This window comes from Cherax quadricarinatus, chromosome 53 (genome assembly GCF_038502225.1).
Source record: "Cherax quadricarinatus isolate ZL_2023a chromosome 53, ASM3850222v1, whole genome shotgun sequence".
NCBI classification, from domain to species: Eukaryota; Metazoa; Arthropoda; class Malacostraca; order Decapoda; family Parastacidae; genus Cherax; species Cherax quadricarinatus.
The window spans coordinates 13,037,558-13,059,145 of record NC_091344.1 but is presented as its reverse complement, the minus strand read 5'-3'; the positions used below and the strand labels follow the sequence as shown (position 1 = coordinate 13,059,145).

Sequence of the window (21,588 nt, the reverse complement as noted above, 5' to 3'; positions counted from 1 at the left end):
AAGAAATAATGGAAATCAAATTAATCCGTGTAGGACACCCCAAAGTATGAAAAAAAAATTGTTTTTACCACATGAAATATTAATTTTAATACACACAAACTGAAGACATGCATAGTTACATGCCACTTACCTTTATTGAAGATCTGGTGATGATTGATGGGATGGGAGGAGGGGAGAGTGTGGATGGTCTTAGTGTTTAGAAGGGGAATCCCCTTCCATTAGGACTTGAGGTGGCAAGTCCTTTTCCAGGGTTACTTCCCTTTAAATCTCTCAAACCAACCTTTGCTGGCCTTAAATTCACTCACATCACCACTAGTTGCTGGCATTTTTTTAATTAAATCGTCATGCAACTTCCTAGCCTTTTCACATATGATCGCTTGAGAGATGCTATCTCCTGCTATCTGTTTTTCGTTTATCCACACCAATAACAGTCTCTCAACATCTTCGAGTACTTGCGATCTCAGTTTCGAAAACATAGTTGCACCTTTGGCAAGAACAGCTTCCTTGATTGCCGTTTTCTTGCCCACAATAGTAGCGATGGTTGATTGGGGTTTTGTGTGCAACCTGGCCAGCTCGGAGACATGCACTCCACTTTCATACTTAGCAATGATCTCTTTCTTCATATCCATAGTAATTCTCACCCTTTTTGCTGTAGGGTTGGCACTAGAAGCTTTCTTGGGGCCCATGGTGACTTATTTTGCAGGTGCAATCAATAAAAAGGCTGTGATAATATGAAATGTTCCGATTGTATGCTTGGAAGCGACCGCAGTGGCTGGCTGGCTTGTAAACACTGGCCAGAAGTGGACGCGTCTCAGATGGAACGAATAGTGTTGGTCAAGTTTTTTAGTGCTAGTTGAGGCAAAATTTTTGCGTTAAAATGTATCGCGAGTCAGATTTATCGTTAATCGATGCCATCGTTGGTCAAGGGTCCACTGTATACATAGTGTAAATTACCTAGGATAACCCAAAAAATCCAGACAAGGTGCTATACTCTGCTTCAAGATGTGAGTAAACGTGATGACCACGCAGTCTTGTGGCTCTCTCTGAGACAGAGCTAGATGGATAGACAGATAGACAGGGAGCTTGACAGACAGACAAATAGAGACAGACATGTTTGTGTACCAGCGAAAACAAAGTGAGGGCGATGCTCATCAAATATCACCTGTGGCATGCAAAGAGTACGTAACCTTTATTCGGCGCATGTACACACCCTCATTTACAGGCTATCTCCCCCAACCAGCGAACCAGGTTGCTAAGAGTTGATGATGGGGCCCCATCGTTCAACTAGTGACCAGGTTCTAGCCAATAAGAAGATGGTTTTGGCAATCGCAGAGGTTATGTGGGTACCACTCTCCTGTCTGCCCTTGTCATTCCCATTCTAGAGCTGGTTGAAGCACGGTCTGCTATCTTGTGGCTTCTATTTCTGCCTTGCTTACCGTGGAGTTCACTATACTTATCACTGTACATAGTGTACATATTGCTGTTATAAATTGGTGAAGGATAATATAAGTCTAAACTTTTTCTGCTGTGTTTATTTTGCTCCCATTACACCCGGGGTAACAGGCCATTTGGAATCCTGGGTTGTAATATCACCTCTAATCTTTTCTTATCAGCTGCACCCTCCCCCACCCTCCTGTATGCTCATCAAACGTCAGCTCTTATCAGTTGTTATCTCATCTTATCATGTCACTGTCAGGGGTGGACTTTGTTTTTCATGCTTCAAGGGAACTTATTATTACCTATTATTATTATTATTAGGTATTACTCTTCTTCTTCTCCTCCTCCTCCTCCTTCTTCTTCTTCTTCTTCTTCTTCTTCTTCTCCTCCTCCTTCTCCTCCTACTTCTTCTCCTTCTCTTCCTTCTCTTCCTCCTCCTCCTCTTCATCTTTCTCCTCCTCCTCCTCCTCCTTCTCATTGTTATTATATACTTCCACATATCCAAAACATTGCTGGGACATATATTTTTTTTTTTTTTCAACAAGTCGGCCGTCTCCCACCAAGACAATAGTATATGGTTAAGGCAGGTGTAAATGTCCACCTATCAGTGTGTTTGTGACAATTTGAGTACAATTTCAGTACCCAATACTAGTGTCAGAACAAAGATTGGTTATAAAATAACAAGAACTACTACAAATTGTAATTATCAGAACATAAAAAATACATAAAATAATATGAAAAATAGAAAAAAAGGTATATCGGCGACACTTCTGCAAGCGGCAGGACTCAAAGTTGCTGTCATATGAGCATCCAGTGCCAACTTCTCGGCCTCATATCTCGGTAAGTACTGACCCTAAAAAATTTTGTTTATTCTAAAATACTTAAAAAAATGTGCTGTTTTTTCTAAAAAAAAAAAAAAAAAAAAAAAAAAAAAAAATTCAAAATATTCGGGGCGCTGCGAGTGAACGTATATACGTTTGGACCGTTTAAGGATTAAGAGATTCCTAAATCACAGATACAGAGATCATAAGAGGAAGTGGATGGAAAAACAACATTTGATAATAAACTGGTACACAGCTCCAGCATCAAAGCACTGTAACACTATGCCAGTTTGTTTACACTAACAGAAATTTTTAGTAAAAAAAAAAAAAAAAAAAAAAAAAAAAATCACCAGGAGGGTGTACAGCACTGTAACCCACTCTATTTTTTTTAACACATCAGCTGTCTCCCATTGAGGTAGGGTGACCAGAACAAAAATAAACACCTTCACCATCAACTCTTGCCAAAGATGCACCAACATTACAGTTCAGATGCCCCTCCAAACTGCAAATATACTCAGCCCCAACCCTTCTGAATGCAGGCACTGTACTTTCCACCTCCAGGACTCAAGTCTGGTTAACTAGTTTCTCTGAATCCCTTCATAAATGTTACCTTGCTCACTCTAACAGCTTGTCAGGTCATAAAAACCACTTATCTCCACTCACTCCTATCTTAACACACACTTGCCTATTGAATGTCCAAGCCTCTCGCATACAAAGCCTCCATTACTTTCTCATGAGGCCTGGTCTCAGACCGGGCCACGGGGGCGTTGACCCCCAAAACCCTCTCCAGATAGATTCCCTCTAACCTTTCCTAGGATAATCCCTTCCCCTCCTCTTCACTACAGGTTTATACATCCTCCAAGTCATCCTATTTTGCTCCATTTTCTCTAACTGCCCAAACCACTTCAATAACCCCTTCTCAGCCCTCTGGATAATACTTTTAGTAATCCCACACCTCCTAATCTATGAACTACGAATTCTTTGCATAATATTCACTCTAAATATTACCCTCCAACATGACAATTCCACTGCCTCTAAACTCCACCTCACCTCGGTGCAACATTTAAAACTCATGCATTACACCCATATATGAGCATTGGTACCATTATACTCTCATACATTTCCCCTTTTTTGTCTCTGGATAACATTTTTGTCTCCATAGATGCCTCAATGTGCCACCCACCTTTTTCTCCTCCTCAATTCTACTGTTCATTTTCTTTCATAGACCTGTCTGCCAACAAGATCACTCCCAAATATCTGAACACATTCACTTCATCCATACTCCCTCCATCCAATCTGACTGCAATCTTTCATTGTCTACATTTTTTGTTACTCTCATCACTTGTTCTTTCCAATGTTCACTTATAATTTCTTTCTTTTATATACCCTTCCAAATTCATCTACCAACCCTTACTTCTCTTCAGAATCTCCCAAAAGCAGTGTCATATGCAAAAAGCAACTACGACAGCTCCCACTTTGTATCAGATTCTTTATCTTATAATCCTTCACCTCTTCCCAACACCCCTGCATTCATTTCTCTTACAACCCCATCTATCAGTAAGTTACACAACCATGGTAACATCATGCATCCGTCTATAACCTCCTTTTACTAGAAAATAATGTATTTCTCACTTACATACCCTAACCTGAGCCTCAGTATCCTCATAACCTACCACCTATCCCATACACTTGCAGCATCTGCCACATTACTTCCTTATGCCCGAAATGCCTTGCATAATAAGTAGCTTTCTATAGTTTATATATGTCAGTTACCCTAATTGTATAGTACACTGTACTCCAATTTACAGGAATAACGTTTGTTTGATTGTTTTATCATGTGCCTTGTCTAAATTTATAAATGCAACTGAAACTTCTTTACCTTATCTAAATATTGTTCACTTACATGCATCAATGTAAAAACTTGATCTATAAATCCCCTACCCTTCCTAAAATCTTTTTCACCTTCAATCCTCCTGTCTTTCCTTTAATTTCTCAATAATAACAGTACCATACACTTAACCTGGTATACTAAACAGTCTTTTTTCCCTATAATTTTTACTCTCATTTATCCCTATTTCCTCTATACAAAGGAAATATGCATGCTCTCTGCCAATCCCCAAGTACCTTTTCCCCCCCTTTCATACATTAATTAAACAAATGCACCATTCATTCCTAAATTATATCCTCACCTGCTTTTAGCATTTCTGTCTTGATCCCATCAATCCAAGCTGTTTTACCCCTCTTTCCTTCTACCCACTGCCTCATGTACCTTTCACACACTCCCATCTGGCTCTTCCTCACTCCTTAAAGATGTTATACTGCTCTGCTCAATGCCTGCCTCTCTCTTCATCAACATTTTACAGTTCTTCAAAAGCTTCCTTCCATCTTCATAATGCTTCCGCTTCCCCATCTAATAGCTCCCCTCTCGTTTTAACTGTTAAATCCATTCCTTCTCTGGAATCATGAATCACATGCATGAAGAAAGAACTACCTATCTGCAGTAGTTTTAAGGTGTGGGTTTTATTAATGTGGTGTCCTTTCTTATTAACTGTTTTCCAGTGTCTGAATGAAACATAATCCCTGCTAAATCTATAACAATGTACTGAATTATGTGAAGTGAAGCTTTATCAAAAGAAAACTTGAAAACTCTTTCAAGGCCTAACTCAACTAAAGGCTCCCAATTATCATCATCATCAAGTTTTCCTTTTAGTACATCCACAAGTGTGTCTTGCACTGCAGAATGTCATGTGACTGTAAACAGTAGAACTATAACTTTTAATTTACCCTTTCACTGTAGGTCCCATAATATTACGGCTTGCAAGCCAGTGTCGGTCCCATAATAGTACGCCAAAATTCTAGAGAGAAGAGAGAATGGGTCTGAGTGGTCAGTGTACACAGTATAAAAAAACCCTACAGCAAGCAATGCATAACAAGAAAAACAGAACTCCGTGTTTTTCGCTTAAAACAGCGACTTTTTGGTGTATTTTTGTATGGTATTTATAGCTGTATTCTCGTTTTCTTGGTCTCATTTGATAGAATGGAAGATATATTACAGAACCAGAGATGATTCTGAATGATTTACAGACTAAAAGTACCTTGAAATTGAGCTCAAAGTAGCAGAAATGTTCATTTTTTGCCAATGTTCAAGAGTAAACAAATCATGTCACGCGTTCAATACACGACAACTGGTGGGTCTAATATTTTTACAATGCAGTAGTCTGCATAACAGTAAATCTTCTGTTTTTTTGTGCGTGAATAAAAATTCATAATGGAGAGCATGTGTAATATAAGAGGGCCTGAAGATGTAACTAATGAACAGAGAAAATGTTATTTTAGTGGTAGGAATGTTTGCACTGTTAATTCTGGAACCTATTTTGAAATTGGGCTTCCTTAAATTGTGTATGAAATTGGCCCAATTACCAATTTCTGATCACTTTATTGGGTAGTTGAAATTGGTAAATGGGTGGTTTCTTGTAATAAATCGATACAATGAAAGGAGTGCTAGTGAAATAGCTATGAGTTCGGTCAACTGGAACAATGGAATTGGTTGAAAATAAGGCTCAAAGTTGGCAAAATCGCCGATGTGCAAATATCGCTGAGACTGCTAACTTCGCAAGAACGTAATTCCATAAGTTTTCCATCAAATTTCGCACTTTTGGTGTCATTACCACCGGGAAAAGATTCTCTGTCATTTCGTAAGTTTTTTTTTTTTAAATTCTTCAATACTGAGAGCAAGTTTATGAGCAGGGGTCTCGACAGTGAAAGGGTTAAAACAAAATACTAAACAGAAATGTTTTCAAAACACCAAGCATACTATTTTTATACTAAGCACTAGTGTAATAAAAGTCTTAATACTGATATACAGTATAGTAAACACTCTCTTAACTCAAGGGATACATTCCTGAAAATTGGCACCTTACAGAAATAAGGATTATGTGAAGAACATATGGGAAAAATGAGGTTAGGTTCCAGACACCTACAAATCTGCCCAATAACTTTTTTTGAAATATTCTACTAGATACATATTACTATAGTTTACCTTAACCTTACATTCTAGTTGCCACTGCTGTTGACACAGAAGTGTGTGGAGAGGGATGAAATGTGGCCTTACTGAACTGAAGTGGATGACTGTGGTTCTTCTGTTGATGTGGATACAGTTATCAGTAGCTGACAATTGTACAAGAATGCTTAACCACTCTGAAGAACTGACCTCTCTGAAATTCTTTTCACCAAGTCACAATCTATAGTATTCACTGCACACACTTATTTTCTTCTCCTTATCTCTAATTGTGTGGATGGTAGATTCTCTCAGATTAAAAGTGATGGCTGTCTGCATCACATGTGTAACACCTTGAAAAAATATAGTGTCCACTTTCTTCAATATCATCAGAGATTTATGCTGCTTCTTGGCACTTCTGTGGGTGCCATGTATGCAGTGATGAGAGTTGACGATGAGAAGACCCAAGATAATTTGATTAACATAGAGTATGGCAAGTGACATTCCCAGAAAGAAAGTGTAGGAAACTTGGGTCTCAGTGGGAAGAGGGAGAAGCTGTGCCCTGGTCTAGACTATCGAGGTTTTTGTACAGAACTTGAGATTTCCATGCTTATGGAGCGTGCTATCACAAGTTTTTGAAGCACAAGTAAAAAAAATATGCACTTTTTCAGTGGAGTTTAGACAAACTTGCACTACATAGTATTGGCTTTATAAAAAGGTTTATTGTATTAATGAAAGATTTATGGATGCAAAAATTGAATATACAGTATATTGTAAAAATATGAGACCTCTTCATTATTAACAAAATACAGTGGACCCCCGCATAACGATCACCTCCCAATGCGACCAATTATGTAAGTGTATTTATGTAAGTGCGTTTGTACGTGTATGTTTGGGGGTCTGAAATGGACTAATCTACTTCACAATATTCCTTATGGGAACAAATTCAGTCAGTACTGGCACCTGAACATACTTCTGGAATGAAAAAATATCATTAACCGGGGGTCCACTGTAGTATAGAAAATACTGGTCACATGCTGAAAAATATATGACAAAGCTGTTAGAAAACATTGAAGCAAAATTCTAGGCTTACACATGGAGTGCAAATTATAATTCACCACAAAAGTATTAAAAAACTGTGGTCATATTCTCTGAAGTTTGATATTGTGTACCTACCACTACTTTGCTTACTCTCTAATTTTTTTTATCCATCCATATCTCATTTATGGTATCTGTGTACAGGAGTCAACCACTGCAAACCGTCTTCAGCCAAACATCGAACAACAAAAGGCAATTATCAGTTACCAGTATCTTAAATGCTAGCTTTAGCCAACACACACCACCTCTATTCAAAACCCTGAACTTTAAATACAGCCCATTCATATATCCTACTGTTCACTTAAAATCTTCTGAACAATAATAATACCAATTAATTCTGAATTAAAACTCCTACGGAGCTACACCTGAATCCATATGCATCAGGCAAGAGATAAATTCCTATTTGATATTCCACATGAACATCTGAATATATGTAAAAATGCTATGCAAACAATGGGTCCTAGGAGATGGAATGGGCTACTAGAAGAGATACAAAAAAACTGTGTAACCTTAAATAAATTCAAATTGCAACTCAAAAAAACATTATCTAACCTCTATGTGAAGTTATGTTTTACATTACTGTAATTACTTTTTTATTAATACTATTTGTTCAACTACCATGTATGTCTTTTCCTTGTTTTCCTTACTTAACCCTTAAACTGTCTAAGATCCTGTGACATGATTTAGAAAAAAAACTGTCAAGTAGTACATTTGTATAGGTAATAAGATCAAACTGAACATCTCCCTTGAGCCTTAATCTTCTTTTCAGTATGAGGAATTAGTGCTAGATAATGACTGAAAATCATGAAAAACTGAATACTTCTGCTACTTTGAGCCAGATTTCAAGCTAATTCAGGTCTAACCAAAATAATCTGTCTATTCAATCAAATGATACCAAGAATCAACTAATAAAACCATAAAAACCATCCTAGAAAACACCTATTTTACACATACGCTAGGTCAGAATTTTGATTTTCCTATCATGCACAGCATGGGGCAGTTTTTTTTTTTTTTATGGTGCACACTTACTACACAGACCCATTCTTTCATGTCTAGGTCAAAATTTACTGTGTACAGCCTATCTGAGGGAGCCGAGTTCAAAACGTATACCTACGTAAGCAACCCTGTCGTCAATAACAGATCTACAAACAAGAGTTTAACCCTTTGACTGTATCGGCCGTATATATACGTCTTACAAGCCAGTGTTTCGGACGTATATATACTCAATAATTCTAGTGGCTTCAAATCAAGCAGGAGAAAGCTGGTAGGCCCATGTGAGAGAATGGGTCTGTGTGGTCAGCGTGCACTGTATAAAAAAATCCTGCAGCACGAAATGCATAATGAGAAAAAAAAAAAAGACTTTTTGGATTAAAACGCCGACTTTGAGGTGTATTTTTGTATAGTATTTATGGTTGTATTCTCATTTTCATGGTCTCATTTGATAGAATGAAAAACATATTACAGAAATAGTGGCTATTTTGATTAGTTTCACCACGAAAACAACCTTGAAATTGAGCTCAAAATAGCGGAAATGTTTGATTTTTATCAATGTTCGAGAGTAAACAAATCACACCACACGTTCAATACACGTCAACTGGAGAGGCTAATATTCTTTCACTAGTGCACTGATATTATTTATACCATTTATACCGTTTTTCGATCAAATTTCATACTTTTGGTGTCATTAGCATCGCAAAAAGATTATCTGTCATTTAATAAGAAAATTTTTTTTTTTCAAATATTTTTCGACAGAGAATGACAGTTTCAGAAAGGAGCTTGCAACAGTCAAAGGGTTAAAGGCTAATACAAAAATTTAATAAAAGCAGATCTTAAGCTAAATAACAATGACAATAGAAGATTTGGATAAGAGAGAATTTAGTAGTATTTGAGAGAGATACTCTAATAGCAAAATGGAAGTGTGCTCTGAGTTTAGAGTTTATATAAAAGAGGGGTGGGATGTTGCAGTTAGATGATAATCTGACTGTAATGTTAATATACTTCTGGAAAGATGGTGACTGTGTGAATATTAATAAAATAGGGTCACCCTGCCTTTCCAGGAGAAGGCCTTCGAGTTAAAAAAAAAAATACATAAATAAAAGATTAAACTTAATAGGCCCATAAAAAACTGAAAAAAATTGCTGCATTTTATGAGCCAATTAACAAAATTATAAACAACAGGCCCCAAGCAACACTCAAATACAAGCTTTTATACCACTTTTCATTGCTTAATAAAAATTATATAAGAAATTTCCAACTTATATATGCCCTAAGTGGAACTTTAAAAAGAAGACTGGCAAGTGGAGGGTGCAAGAGACCCGACTTCAGAAGGAGGAACCTTTGAGAAATGAGGGAATTCCTGAATACAATACAGTTGGAAAAGGGACTGGAGGGAAAGTCAGTGGATGAGATGATTAAGTACATAGTTGCAAAGTGCCAGGAGGCAAAGGAAAACTTCCTACTTAGACAAAGCATGGGAAATAGAAAGATAGAAAGGACTAAAAGAGCCCTTGGTTCAAGCAAAGATGTAGAGGCCAAAAAACAGAGAAACATAAGAGTAAGGAAAAACTATAGAAAGAAAAGCATAGGTGAGAACAAAGAAATGAACAGATTAGCAAGAAATGATTATGCAGAGAGAGGCTGAGTGACACTTAGAGAATGACAAAGCAACCAAGGCTAAGTTTGAACCAAAACTGCTTCTCAGCCTCATCAGAAGAAAAAATGGTAAAGGACCATGGAATTCAACTGAAGAAAGAAGTAGGAGAGCTCACAGATAATGAGAAGGAAGTCTTCAAAGAGCTGAGCAAATGATTTAATGAGGTCTTCTCAGTGAAAACAGGGGCACTACCAGAAAGCCCAGGAAAGAGTACATGATGTCTAGTACAAAAGGTATTGGACACTATACACACAACAGGGGTAAAGGTAAAAAAAAAAAAAAAAAAAAAAAAAAATTGATGAAGCTGGATACATCAAAAGCCGTGGGACCTTATAGAGTGTCATCATGGATTCTGCAAGAGGGAACCAGAAGCACTGTTTGAACTAACTATGATCTACAAGACATCAATGAACACAGGACAGTTGCCAGGCATCTGGAAGACAGCAAATATCATACCTATATTTATTTATAATTTTCTATAAAAAAAAAAAAAAAAAAAAAAAAAAAAAAAAAAAAAAAAAAAAAAAAAAAAAATCTTATGAAAAGATAGAGAATCTTTTCCCAATCACAATGACACCAAAGGTATGAAATTTGATGGAAAACTTACGGAATTATGCTCTTGTGAAGTTAGTGGTCTCGATGATGTTTACGCATCGGCGATTTTGCCCACTCTGAGCCCTATTTTTGGCCAATTCCAGTGTACTAGTCGACAAAAGTCATAACTATTTCGCTAGAACTCCATTTTTCTATCGAATGAGTACAAGAAAACACCCATTTACCGATTTCAACTATCCAATAAAGTGGTCAGAATTTAGCAATTTTGCCAATTTCACACAAATTTCAAAAGATGCCAATTTCCAAATAGGGTCCAGAATAAACAAGAAAGACATTCCTGGCACTAAAATAACATTTCCTCTGTTCATTAGTCACATCCCCAGGCTCCTCTTGCATTTCTTTTGCTTTCCACTTTGAATTTTTATTCTCACAAAAAATAGAAGATTTACTGTTATTTACACTACTGTATTAGTGTAGAAATGGTATAAATAATATCAGCGCACTTGTGAAAGAATATTAGACTCACCAGTTGACGTGTATTGGACGCGTGGCATGATTTGTTTACTTTTGAACTTTGACAAAAATCTAACATTTTTGCTACCTTGAGCTCAATTTCAAGGTACTTTTCATTGTGAAACCAATCAAAATCATCTCAATTTCTGTAATATGTCTTCCATTCTATAAAATAAGACCAGGAAAACTAGAATACAATCATAAATCCCATACGAAAATACAGTGCAAAGTCGCTGTTTTAAACCAAAAATGCAGTCAAAGTTTTTTTTTTCTCATTACGCACTGTGTGCTGCAGGATTTTTTTTATACTGTGCACACTGACCACACAGACCGATTCTTTCATATGTAGGCCTACCAGCTTTCTCTTGCTAGATTTGAGGGCGCTAGAATTTATGCGTACTAGTACGTCAAAACCCCTGGCGCATAAGCTGTACTAGTACGTCAAAAACCCTGGCACGTAAGCCGTACTAGTACGTCGGAAACCCTGAAAGGGTTAAGAAAAGAGACAGGAAGGAACCATTTAACTACAAGCCAGTTTCACTTACATGTATACCAAGGTAATGGATAAAAAAGTCAGGATAGTTGTAGAGAACTTGGAGAGAAGCAGTTTCACAAACAACAACGAGTATTAGTTCAGAGACACCAAGTCTTGTCTTATCAACCTCTTGGAATTCTATGGCAAAATGATGAAAATGTGACAGGACAAAGAGGGTTGGATGGATTGCATTTTCTTAAGACTGCAAGAAGGTAATTCATACAGTATCTCACATTAGGCTGAGGCAAATGCTGGAGAAGCAAGAAGGAATAACAGAACATACTCTGGAGTATCAAAGAATACCTTAGAGAGAGGAAGCAGAGTAATTGTCCAGGAAGAGATTTCAGAAAGGGAAAGAGTAAAAAGTGGTGTACCATAATATCAGTATAAGGACCACCAGTGTTGTTTCTGGTTTAGGTGAAAGACATACCAGTCAGAACTGAGTTAGCTGTATCTCTGCTTGCTGATGATGCAAAACTAATGAGAATACAAACAGATGAGAATGAGAAAAGGCAACAAAAGGATATGGACAAATTGCAGGGTTGGTCAGATAAGTGGATGCATTATATAAACCCCAGGAAATGCAAAATTATGAAGACTGGGACAGGCTAGAAGACAGACACAGAGTATAGACTCAGGTGACAGAGACTGCAGACCTCAAAAGTGTCTACTATATCACAAGAAGCTCACATCAACCAAATAACCTCTGCAAACAATGCTTGCCGGGCATATCCAAGAGGGACCATCAGAAATCTCAACAAAAAACATTCCAGGGCCTTTATACATGTCAAGCCCATCTTGGAGTATGTAGCACCAACACAGAACCCACACCTGAGGAAGAAGGCTAAGAAAATGAAGACGTGCAAAAGTATGCAATGAGACTACTTCCAGAGTTAAGGGGTATGAGATACAGAGACAGACTAAAGGAATTGAATCTAACAACCCTGGAGGACAGAAGGACCAGGGAAGACATGGTCACAATATAAAAAATACTTAAAGGAATTGATAGGGCTGTTTGAGAGGCAGGAAATAAGAACTCAAGGGGACAGCTGGTGGTTAAAGACACAAATGAATCATAAAGAAGTCAGAAGTATTTCTTTAATCTTGGGGGGGTTGAGAAGTGGAATGAACTTGAGAAAGAAGTGGAGACAGACTCCATACATAGGTTTATCAATAGGTACAATAGGGTCCACAAGGCTAGGAGAGTGAATCTGGGAAGCGGCAACTTGAGCAGTGAGGCCAGGAATTAAGGCTCAACACCTGCAACCACACAGAGGAGAGTACAAATAGTCACACTTACAAATGAAGCACTTAGGAATCAATTAAATTTTTACATACTCCAATAAGCAGTATGAATGAGTCTGAAACAGATATCCTTTGTACTACAACATTACTTTTGATAAAAACAATTTAAATGTAAGTTGAAACAACAAGAAACTCATTTGTAAGTAGGTAACCTCTTGAATTCTAATCTGCAAGCAAAAATCACTGCTTATCATTATACCTGTGGTGTTGTAATACTAGTAGGTGGTGATATGTATGTGATGCTGGGATCATGCTGATAAATACTTGCTTCCTCTATTTCCCCATTACTCGTCTGATGAGAGGAAGATGGATGGAGGGGTGCTACTTGAAGCTTTTTTTCCCTCTCTGGTGGAGAATTCTGATTGACTTCTATAGACTGCTCTGATACATCTTCTCTATTTATAGCAAGAGTTTCAGTGATCTTTTCATCTTTCTGTAAAGCCAAGAGGGAGTGCTGCTTTATGCAAAGATATTAATATATCAATATTGCCAACAAAATAAATTTTCTGCTATTACTGGTACAGTGCCTTAAATCTCCTGCTAACTTTTCATTTGTACTCCTCTGAAACACACATGTTATTCCTTTTTAATCTTTATCTTTCCTTTCATATTTGAATCTCCCTTCACCAAATTCACCTTGTGTGCAAAAACATGAATGAATGTAAAATATAAAAGGGTTACAGAGAGAAGCATTTTGTTGCATCATCAATTCGTCTCAATGGTAAAGCACTGAAAAAAAAGGCATCAAAGGTAGTTGAAATATCTAAAGAGAATCAACATGTTAACAATCAGATACATAATTAAATTTTCAGACCAATAAAATATTATAATGTATGTATAGTATGTATCTCAAATATGTTAATTTTTTTGATCAAGATACAATTTTTAAAGATGAATGAATGAAATGTGCTGTTTTACTTAAAAATAGAAAGAGTTCACCACAAAAACAGATTAATTTAGAAATTATGAAATGTAGTACAATATACAATGTAAGTCATTACAATAAATGTGAGATTTTCAGTTTGAAAGAAAAATTTTCAATCTGTAGCTGAAGGAAGGTGGGGCAGTTGTTGTTCTAGGAAACATTGGAGGAAGGAGGTTTTATGTGTGAGAGGCTTGGACATTCAACAGGTATGTGTGTGAGCATGTTAGAAAGGTGCAGTATCAAGTGTTTTTTTTATTTGAAATACTGTTGGAGTTTGAGCAAGATAACATTTATGAAGAGATTCAAGGAAAACCAGTTAGCTGGACTTAAGAGCCCTGGAAGTGGGAAGTACAGTGCTTAAACTCTGAAGGATAGGGGGTGGAGATACTGCAGCTTGGAGGAGCATCTGAGAAGTAATGTCAATGAGCTTCTGGCAAGACAGTGATGGGTCACCCCCACTTTGGTGGGGTGACCCATAATGCAATACTGTACAGCATTTGTTTTCCTTTTTTTTTTTAACACATCGAGCATTTCCCACTGAGGCAGGGTGACCCAAAAAGAAAGAAAAACCCAAAAAGTAAAAGTTTTCATCATTATTAAACACTTTCCCATGTGTGTTGAATTATTTCTCTAGCCATACATTCTTGAAATGTGTCTGACTGCTCAAGCTGTAACACATGCATAAACAAACTTAAGCAATTCCTAGATCTCTTACCATCCCAAGAATATTTCTGTTACACTAAACATGTACTTACTTTTGATTAGTGTTACCAATTAAGTTCCATCACAACAGGTTATGTAATTATAAATTTGTTAGTCTTACCTGGGGTGCTAAGGTACTGCTTTCTACCTGGGAAATATCTTCAGCTAATGAGCTCCCTTGAGAGTCTCTCTGATCTTCTGTGATGATCACCTCTAACTGAAACATAAGACACTGTTATGTAAACCATCAGTCACATCATCAAGCACTACTGAGTCAAGAAGAGAAAGCAGTTTGTATGCATCTCTCATTTTTTATATTTTACCTATAACACCATTCTTTCTCCATGGGAAAGTGGAACAGAATTCTTCATCCGTAAACCATGCGTGTCATAAGAGGTGACTAAAATGCCGGGAGCAAGGGGCTAGTAACCCCTTCTCCTATATATATATTACTAAATGTAAAAGGAGAAACTTTTATTTTCCCTTTTGGGCCACCTCGCTGGTGTGTTAAAAGAAAGAACACCATTCTTACCCAAATAGAAGCACTGATAAGGCGATTTCCCCCAAAATGGGGACTTTACAAGAAAATTAATTTTGCATGGGTACAGTAGGAATATCTGGGTACTATTGGTACCCTTCATTTCTTCTCTTTTTCCTTAACCCTATCACAGTTCAGACCCCAAAAATTAAGTACTAATGAAATAGCAGAGAATCTTTTTTCTGTAAGTAATGACACCAAAATTACAAAATTTGATGGAAAAACTTGTGGAAAAAAGCAGGCACAAAGTTAGCAGTGTGGGTGCAATTTATGCATCAGTGATTTTGCCGACCTTGAGTCCTATTTTAACCCTTTCAGGGTCCATGCTGTAGATCTACGGCTTTACGTTCAGGGTCCAAACCGTAGATCTACGCCATGAGCTCAGTTCACTCTGATAAGCTGTGAGTGGTAAATTTGGGCTTAGATATGAGAGAATACATATATGTGGTATGTGTGCACCACATAAAACAAATCCTGCAGCACACAGTGTATAATGAGAGAAAAAAACTGAGACCGTGATTTTCGATTAAAACAGCGACTTTGCAGTGTTTTTTCGTATGTTTTTTATAGTTGTATTTGCGATTTCTTGGTTTCATTTGATAGAATGGAAGATATATTACAGAAATAGAGATGATTTTGATTGGTTTTAGCACTGGAAATGGCTTGAAACTGAGCTCAAAGTAGCAGAAATGTTAAAATTTTGTCGATGTTCAAGAGTAAACAAACGACCTCACACGTCTAATACACGCCAACTGGTGGGTCTAATATACATTCACAAATGTGGTGATGATATTTATACAATTATTACAATATTGCATAACAGTAAATCTTCTATTTTTTTTTGTTTGAATAAAAATTCATTATGTGAATAAGAAATCAAAATGGAATTCATTTGTAAAGCCTCAAAATGTAACTAATGAACAGAGGAAATGTTAGTTTAGTGCCAGGAATGCCTGCATTGTTTATTCTGGACCCTATTTTGAAATTGGAATATTTTGAAGTTTGTGTTAAATTGGCCAAATTACCAATTTCTGATCACTTTATTTTGTAGCTGAAACAGTTGACTGGGCGATTTATTGTGCTCAATCGATAGAATAGAAGTAATACTAGTGAAATAGCTAAGAATTTGGTAGACTGGAATAATGTAATTGGCTTAAAATGGGAGTCAAAGTAGGCAAAATCACCGATTCGTAAATATCGGACACATCAAAATTTGCGAGAGCATAATTTCGTCAATTTTCCATCAAATTTCGTACTTTTTGTTTTATTACCTTCAGAAAAAGATTCTCTACCATTTTATAAGAAAAAATAGCACATTTTTTTTTTTAAATTCTTGGACCCTGGTGCGCACTTTGAAATTTGGCCTCTGGACCCTGAAAGGGTTAAGCCATGCCATTACTCAATTCGACCAAATTCTTAGCTATTTTGCTAGCGTGCCTTCCATTCTATCAAGCGAGTACAAGAAACCAGCCATTCAGCTATCAAAACTACCCTAGGAAATGCACAGAAATCAATAATTTGGACAATTTTATGCAATATTTTAAAAAAATTATGATACAAAAATAAGGCCCAAAATAAACATTTCCTCTGTTTATTAATCATGTCCCTAGGCCTCTCCTATGTTACACTTGCCTTCCATTTTGAATTCATCACACAAAAAAATCAAAGATTTACCCTATTTATTGGATTAATAAAATATAACCAGTAAAAACTCTTGGAAGCAAATTTCGAGCTACTTCCAGGCCTGGAACTCGCTAAAATCATCTCAGTTTCAGTAGCATGTCTTCCATTCCATCAAATGATAACAAGCAGCAGTCAATAACACCATAGAAACCATCCTATAAAACACTTTAAAATGTTTTCCCATTATGCACATTCACCACACTGACTCATTCTCTCATATCTAGGCCAAAATTTACTGTTCATGGCTTGTGTGAGTGAGTCGAGCTCTTGACGTATATCTATATGACAAACCCTGGCATTAATAACATAGTTCAATATGATGGACAGTAAAAGGGTTAAAGGTATGCAACCTCTTGCTTGTAGGAATCCCTCAATATTGACAGAGAGCATGATGGAAAAGTTTACCAGGGAAGGGGCAAAACCTTTGACAGAGAGAAAGAGGGAATATTTTTACAGGGAAAGGGATGGATGGGAATTTTGATTGAGGGCAGGGCAAAGTGTGTGTGTGTGTTCAGTAAAATTTGTTTGTCAGAGGCATCACCTATATACCTGAAAATTTTAGGCAATGATAATAGGAGGATAGGTTGTGATATCTGCATGTTACTTACAAACAAGGTATTAGGTGCTGTGTGCATGAGTCTGGTGTACATGCATGTACGTATTCAATGTTACCCTAGCATGTACAGCTAGAACACTTACCTGATAAAATGAAAACTTGGCTCTGGAAAAGGCTACCAATAAATACACTACATCACTCAATTTAAGTAGGAAGTCACATTTATAAGAAATTAAAGGTATTTTTATGTTTTCAAGTGAATGATGAATAGGCTTTCTGAAAATGTCATCCTGAAACAGAATGGTAAAAACTCAATACTAATGTCATGATTTACACACAAATAACCTGCACACAGGAGAAAGAAACTTACAGTGACATTTCTGACCGACTTGGACCATTAACTAGTCACACTGCAGGTTATTTGTGTATTGTTCAAGTCAAAGTATTGTGCCTTTTTATTCATCATGATGTACATTCCCAACAGAAAATACATAAACAATAATAATAATTCTGATTAGAGCTTACCTGCTGGCCAATGACACGTACTTCTTGCTGACCTCCTGCACTCATGACCTGCTGAAGTGCTTCTAGCGTCACTTCCCTCATCTGCTGATGTGTCTCCTCATCACCCTGAAATGTTAATTTGAAAACCTAGGCATTTGTTTTATTGTTCACATACAACACCTCCACCAATGTATGGGTAATGATGGTACTAACTTCTCCCTCCAATAAATGTGTTGATCAGTAACAGCCCTAGCCCCTTCAATAGTTATATGGGAAATGATATTAACTTCTATACCAACAGACGTGTACAAAACAATCTCCCTTGCCCCTTCAACAGTTGAATGGGTAACTTCCATCCCTTGGTTACCTGATTACCCAGTTATAGCTGCAGGGGCAGGGCTAAGCAATTTTTTTTCAAATTTCAGATTTCACTTACATCTCTATTCCACTATTCTACCACTCTGTTTGTAAAGAAAGCTTTCTACTGAAGTATCCTTTCAGCATCACTTTTTTCCCATATCTGTGTCAGTAATGACATTACCTTGCCTTCACCACACGTGTTTTGTTGGTAACGATGTTGCATCACTTCCACCTTTAGAACTGTGTGGGTACTTACTCCCCCTACTTTCTACTACCAATACTGTTTCTACTACTACTACTACTACTTCCTCTACCAGCATTACCACTACTTTTTTTCCTACTGTCACTGTCCTCCTCGCCTATATACAGAGCTAGTCATGGCATTTTGCCGGGTGAGCGCCCCGGTATAATGCTGTGACGAAAATCGAAGGCTACCATACAGGGGGGTCTTTTTTCATCAGTGCATTATGCTGAGCAGCAGCCGTTAGCATGATGTCATGGCCTGCCGCCACACTCCACAGTGACTCCTCAGTGCTCACATGGCTGCCGTGGTGAGGAAGTGTTGCACTTTTCTCTCTCATCCGCCCATCTTTTGTCCAGTGTTCCCTTTGGTTTTGGGACTATACATGTTTGATTATGGGTAAAAATGGGTAAAAGGAAGTCTTTAGCACCTGAAACTATAGCTCAAGTCATAGGGCTTCACAAAGCTGGGCAACAAACGAAAGAAATAGTGGAGAATGTTGGTGTGTGTGAGTGTTCAGTGAGGAACTGGGTGCAGAATTTCAAGGCTGGTGGCGGTGTCGAGTAACCATCTGTCAAACCTCGGCCTGGCACCTCGAAGAAGACATCTGTTTGTACCATAACTGTATTAAAAAAGCAGTTAGAGAGTACACCTAAGATAACTGCTAAAGAACTGAAAGAAAAGAATCCACATCTTCTCTCAGAGGAGTCTGTAAGAACTGTTAACAGAAGTGTGTCAGAACTTGGCTACAGTAGTCACTGCTAGGTTAAGAAACTGATTTTTTCAAAGCCACAAAAGAAACATAGGCTGGATTATGCAAATATCTTCACTGGAATCCTCAACAGTGGTCTGAAGCACTTTGGAGTGATGATGCAACCTTTACTGTCACCTGTAACCATGCGGGACATGTGTACTGACCCAGAGGTAGTGACCCGCTAGACCCACGCTACACCTGTGGGATCACCAAACACCTAGACTTGCTCATGGTTTGGGGGTGTTTGTGCTCAGTGTGTTGGTGAACTCACTGTGCTTCCCAAAAACCAGTATATGAACCAGTATAATTACCTGGAGTTATTGTGTGACGATCTACCTGTGGTGTTTGACAAGTGTGGCGTTACGGTTTTTATGCAGGATGGTGCACCATGTCATACTGTCAAACCTGTAGTTCTGTGGCTTAAGGACTGTGAAGTGAGGTTCTTTAATGACTGGCCAGGCAATTTCACAAACCTAAACCCTATTGAGAATCTCTGGTCAATAGTGAAATGAAGTTATATATGCATGTGCATGCCTGTGTAGTGTGACCTAAGTGTAAGTAGAAGTAGCAAGATATACCTGTTATCCAGTGTGTTTGCGAGACAGAAAAAAGACACCAGCAATCCTACCATCGTGTAAAACAGCTACAGGTTTCTGTTTCACAGTCATCTGGCAGGATGGTAGTACCTTCCTGGGGGGTTGCTGTCTACCAACCTACTACAAGGATAGTGAGGCTCAGGTTAGAGTATATAGGAGAGAGGGAGATTATTTCCCAGTAAAAGTAGGCCTTAGACAAGGATGTGTGATGTCACCGTGGTTGTTCAATATATTTATAGATGGGGTTGTAAGAGAAGTGAATGCGAGGGTCTTGGCAAGAGGTGTGGAGTTAAAAGATAAAGAATCAAACACAAAGTGGGAGTTGTCACAGTTGCTCTTCGCTGATGACACTGTGCTTTTGGGAGATTCTGAAGAGAAGTTGCAGAGGTTGGTGGATGAATTTGGGAGGGTATGTAAGATAAGAAAATTAAAAGTGAATATAGGAAAGAGTAAGGTTATGAGGATAACAAAATGATTAGGTGGTGAAAGACTGGATATCAAATTGGAGGGAGAGAGTATGGAGGAGGTGACTGTATTCAGATACTTAGGAGTGGACATGTCAGCAGATGGGTCTATGAAGGAGGTGGTGAATCAAAGAACTGATGAGGAAAAAAGGGTGAGTAGTGCACTTAGGAGTCTGTGGAGACAAAGAATTTTGTCTGTGGAAGCAAAGAAAGAAATGTATAAGAGTATAGTTGTACCAACACTCTTGTATGGGTGTGAAGCATGGGTGATGAATGTTGCAATGAGGAGAAAGTTGGAGGCAGTGGAGATGTCATATCTGAGGGCAATGTGTAGTGTGAATATAATGCAGAGAATTCGTAGCTTGGAAATTAGAAGAAGGTGTGGGATTACCAAAACTATTGTCCAGAGGGTTGAAGAGGGGTTGTTGAGGTGGTTCGGACATGTAGAGAGAATCGAACAAAACAGAATGACTTCGAGAGTGTATAAATCTGTGGTGGAGGGAAGGCGGGGTAGGGGTCGGCCTAGAAAGGGCTGGAGGGAAAGGGTGGGGCTTGCACTTCCAGCAAGCGTGCACGAGCGTATTTGATAGGAGTGAATGGAGACGAATGGTTTTTAATACTTGACGTGCTGTTGGAGTGTGAGCAAAGTAACATTTATGAAGGGATTCAGGGAAACCGGCAGGCCAGACTTGAGTCTTGCAGATGGGAAGTACAGTGTCTACACTCTGAAGGAGGGGTGTTAATGTTGCAGTTTTATAACTGTAGTGTAAAGCACCCCTCTGGCAAGACAGTGATGGAGTGAATGATGATGATGAAAGTTTTTCTTTTTCAGACCACCCTGCCTTAGTGGGAATCGGCCAATGTGTTAATAAAAAATAAAATAAAATAAACAAAGTAGACATTTCTGGCACTAAAACATTTTTATATTACACTTGTTTTCCATTTTGATTTTTTATTTACACAAAAAATAGATTTACTATTACACAAACTACTGCACTGTAATAATAATCGTATAATGTCAGCACATTCATGAACGAGTATCAGACCGACCAGTTGGATGCGTATTGGACAAGTGATGTAATTTGAGTCATCTGGAATATTGGCAAAAATCGAATACTTCTGCTATTTTGAGCTCCATTTCCGCTACTCCCAGCCCTGAAACCAATCAAAATCATCTCCATTTCTGTAATGTATCTTCCATTCTATCAAACGATACCAAGAAATCAAGAATACAACCATAAAAAACATCTGAAAATACACCACAAAGTCTCTATGTTAAACCAAATGTAGGGTCACAGTTTACTTGCCCATCATGCATTGTGTGGGACAGGAATATCTTGTATATGGTGCA

General features: G+C 37.8%; 1 protein-coding gene across 5 annotated transcripts in view; it reads right to left on the bottom strand.

Moving 5' to 3' along the window:
* Window positions 1-21,588, bottom strand: part of LOC128692261 (UDP-N-acetylglucosamine transferase subunit ALG13) — a gene marked incomplete at its 5' end in the record, with an annotated part of 177,597 nt that overhangs the window by 61,738 nt on the left and 94,271 nt on the right. For all 5 annotated transcript variants that reach the window (XM_070096330.1, XM_070096334.1, XM_070096333.1 and 2 more), the window contains 3 exon segments: window positions 13,114-13,347; window positions 14,663-14,758; window positions 17,844-17,948. In XM_070096330.1, coding sequence (XP_069952431.1) covers window positions 13,114-13,347; window positions 14,663-14,758; window positions 17,844-17,948 — 435 coding nt within the window.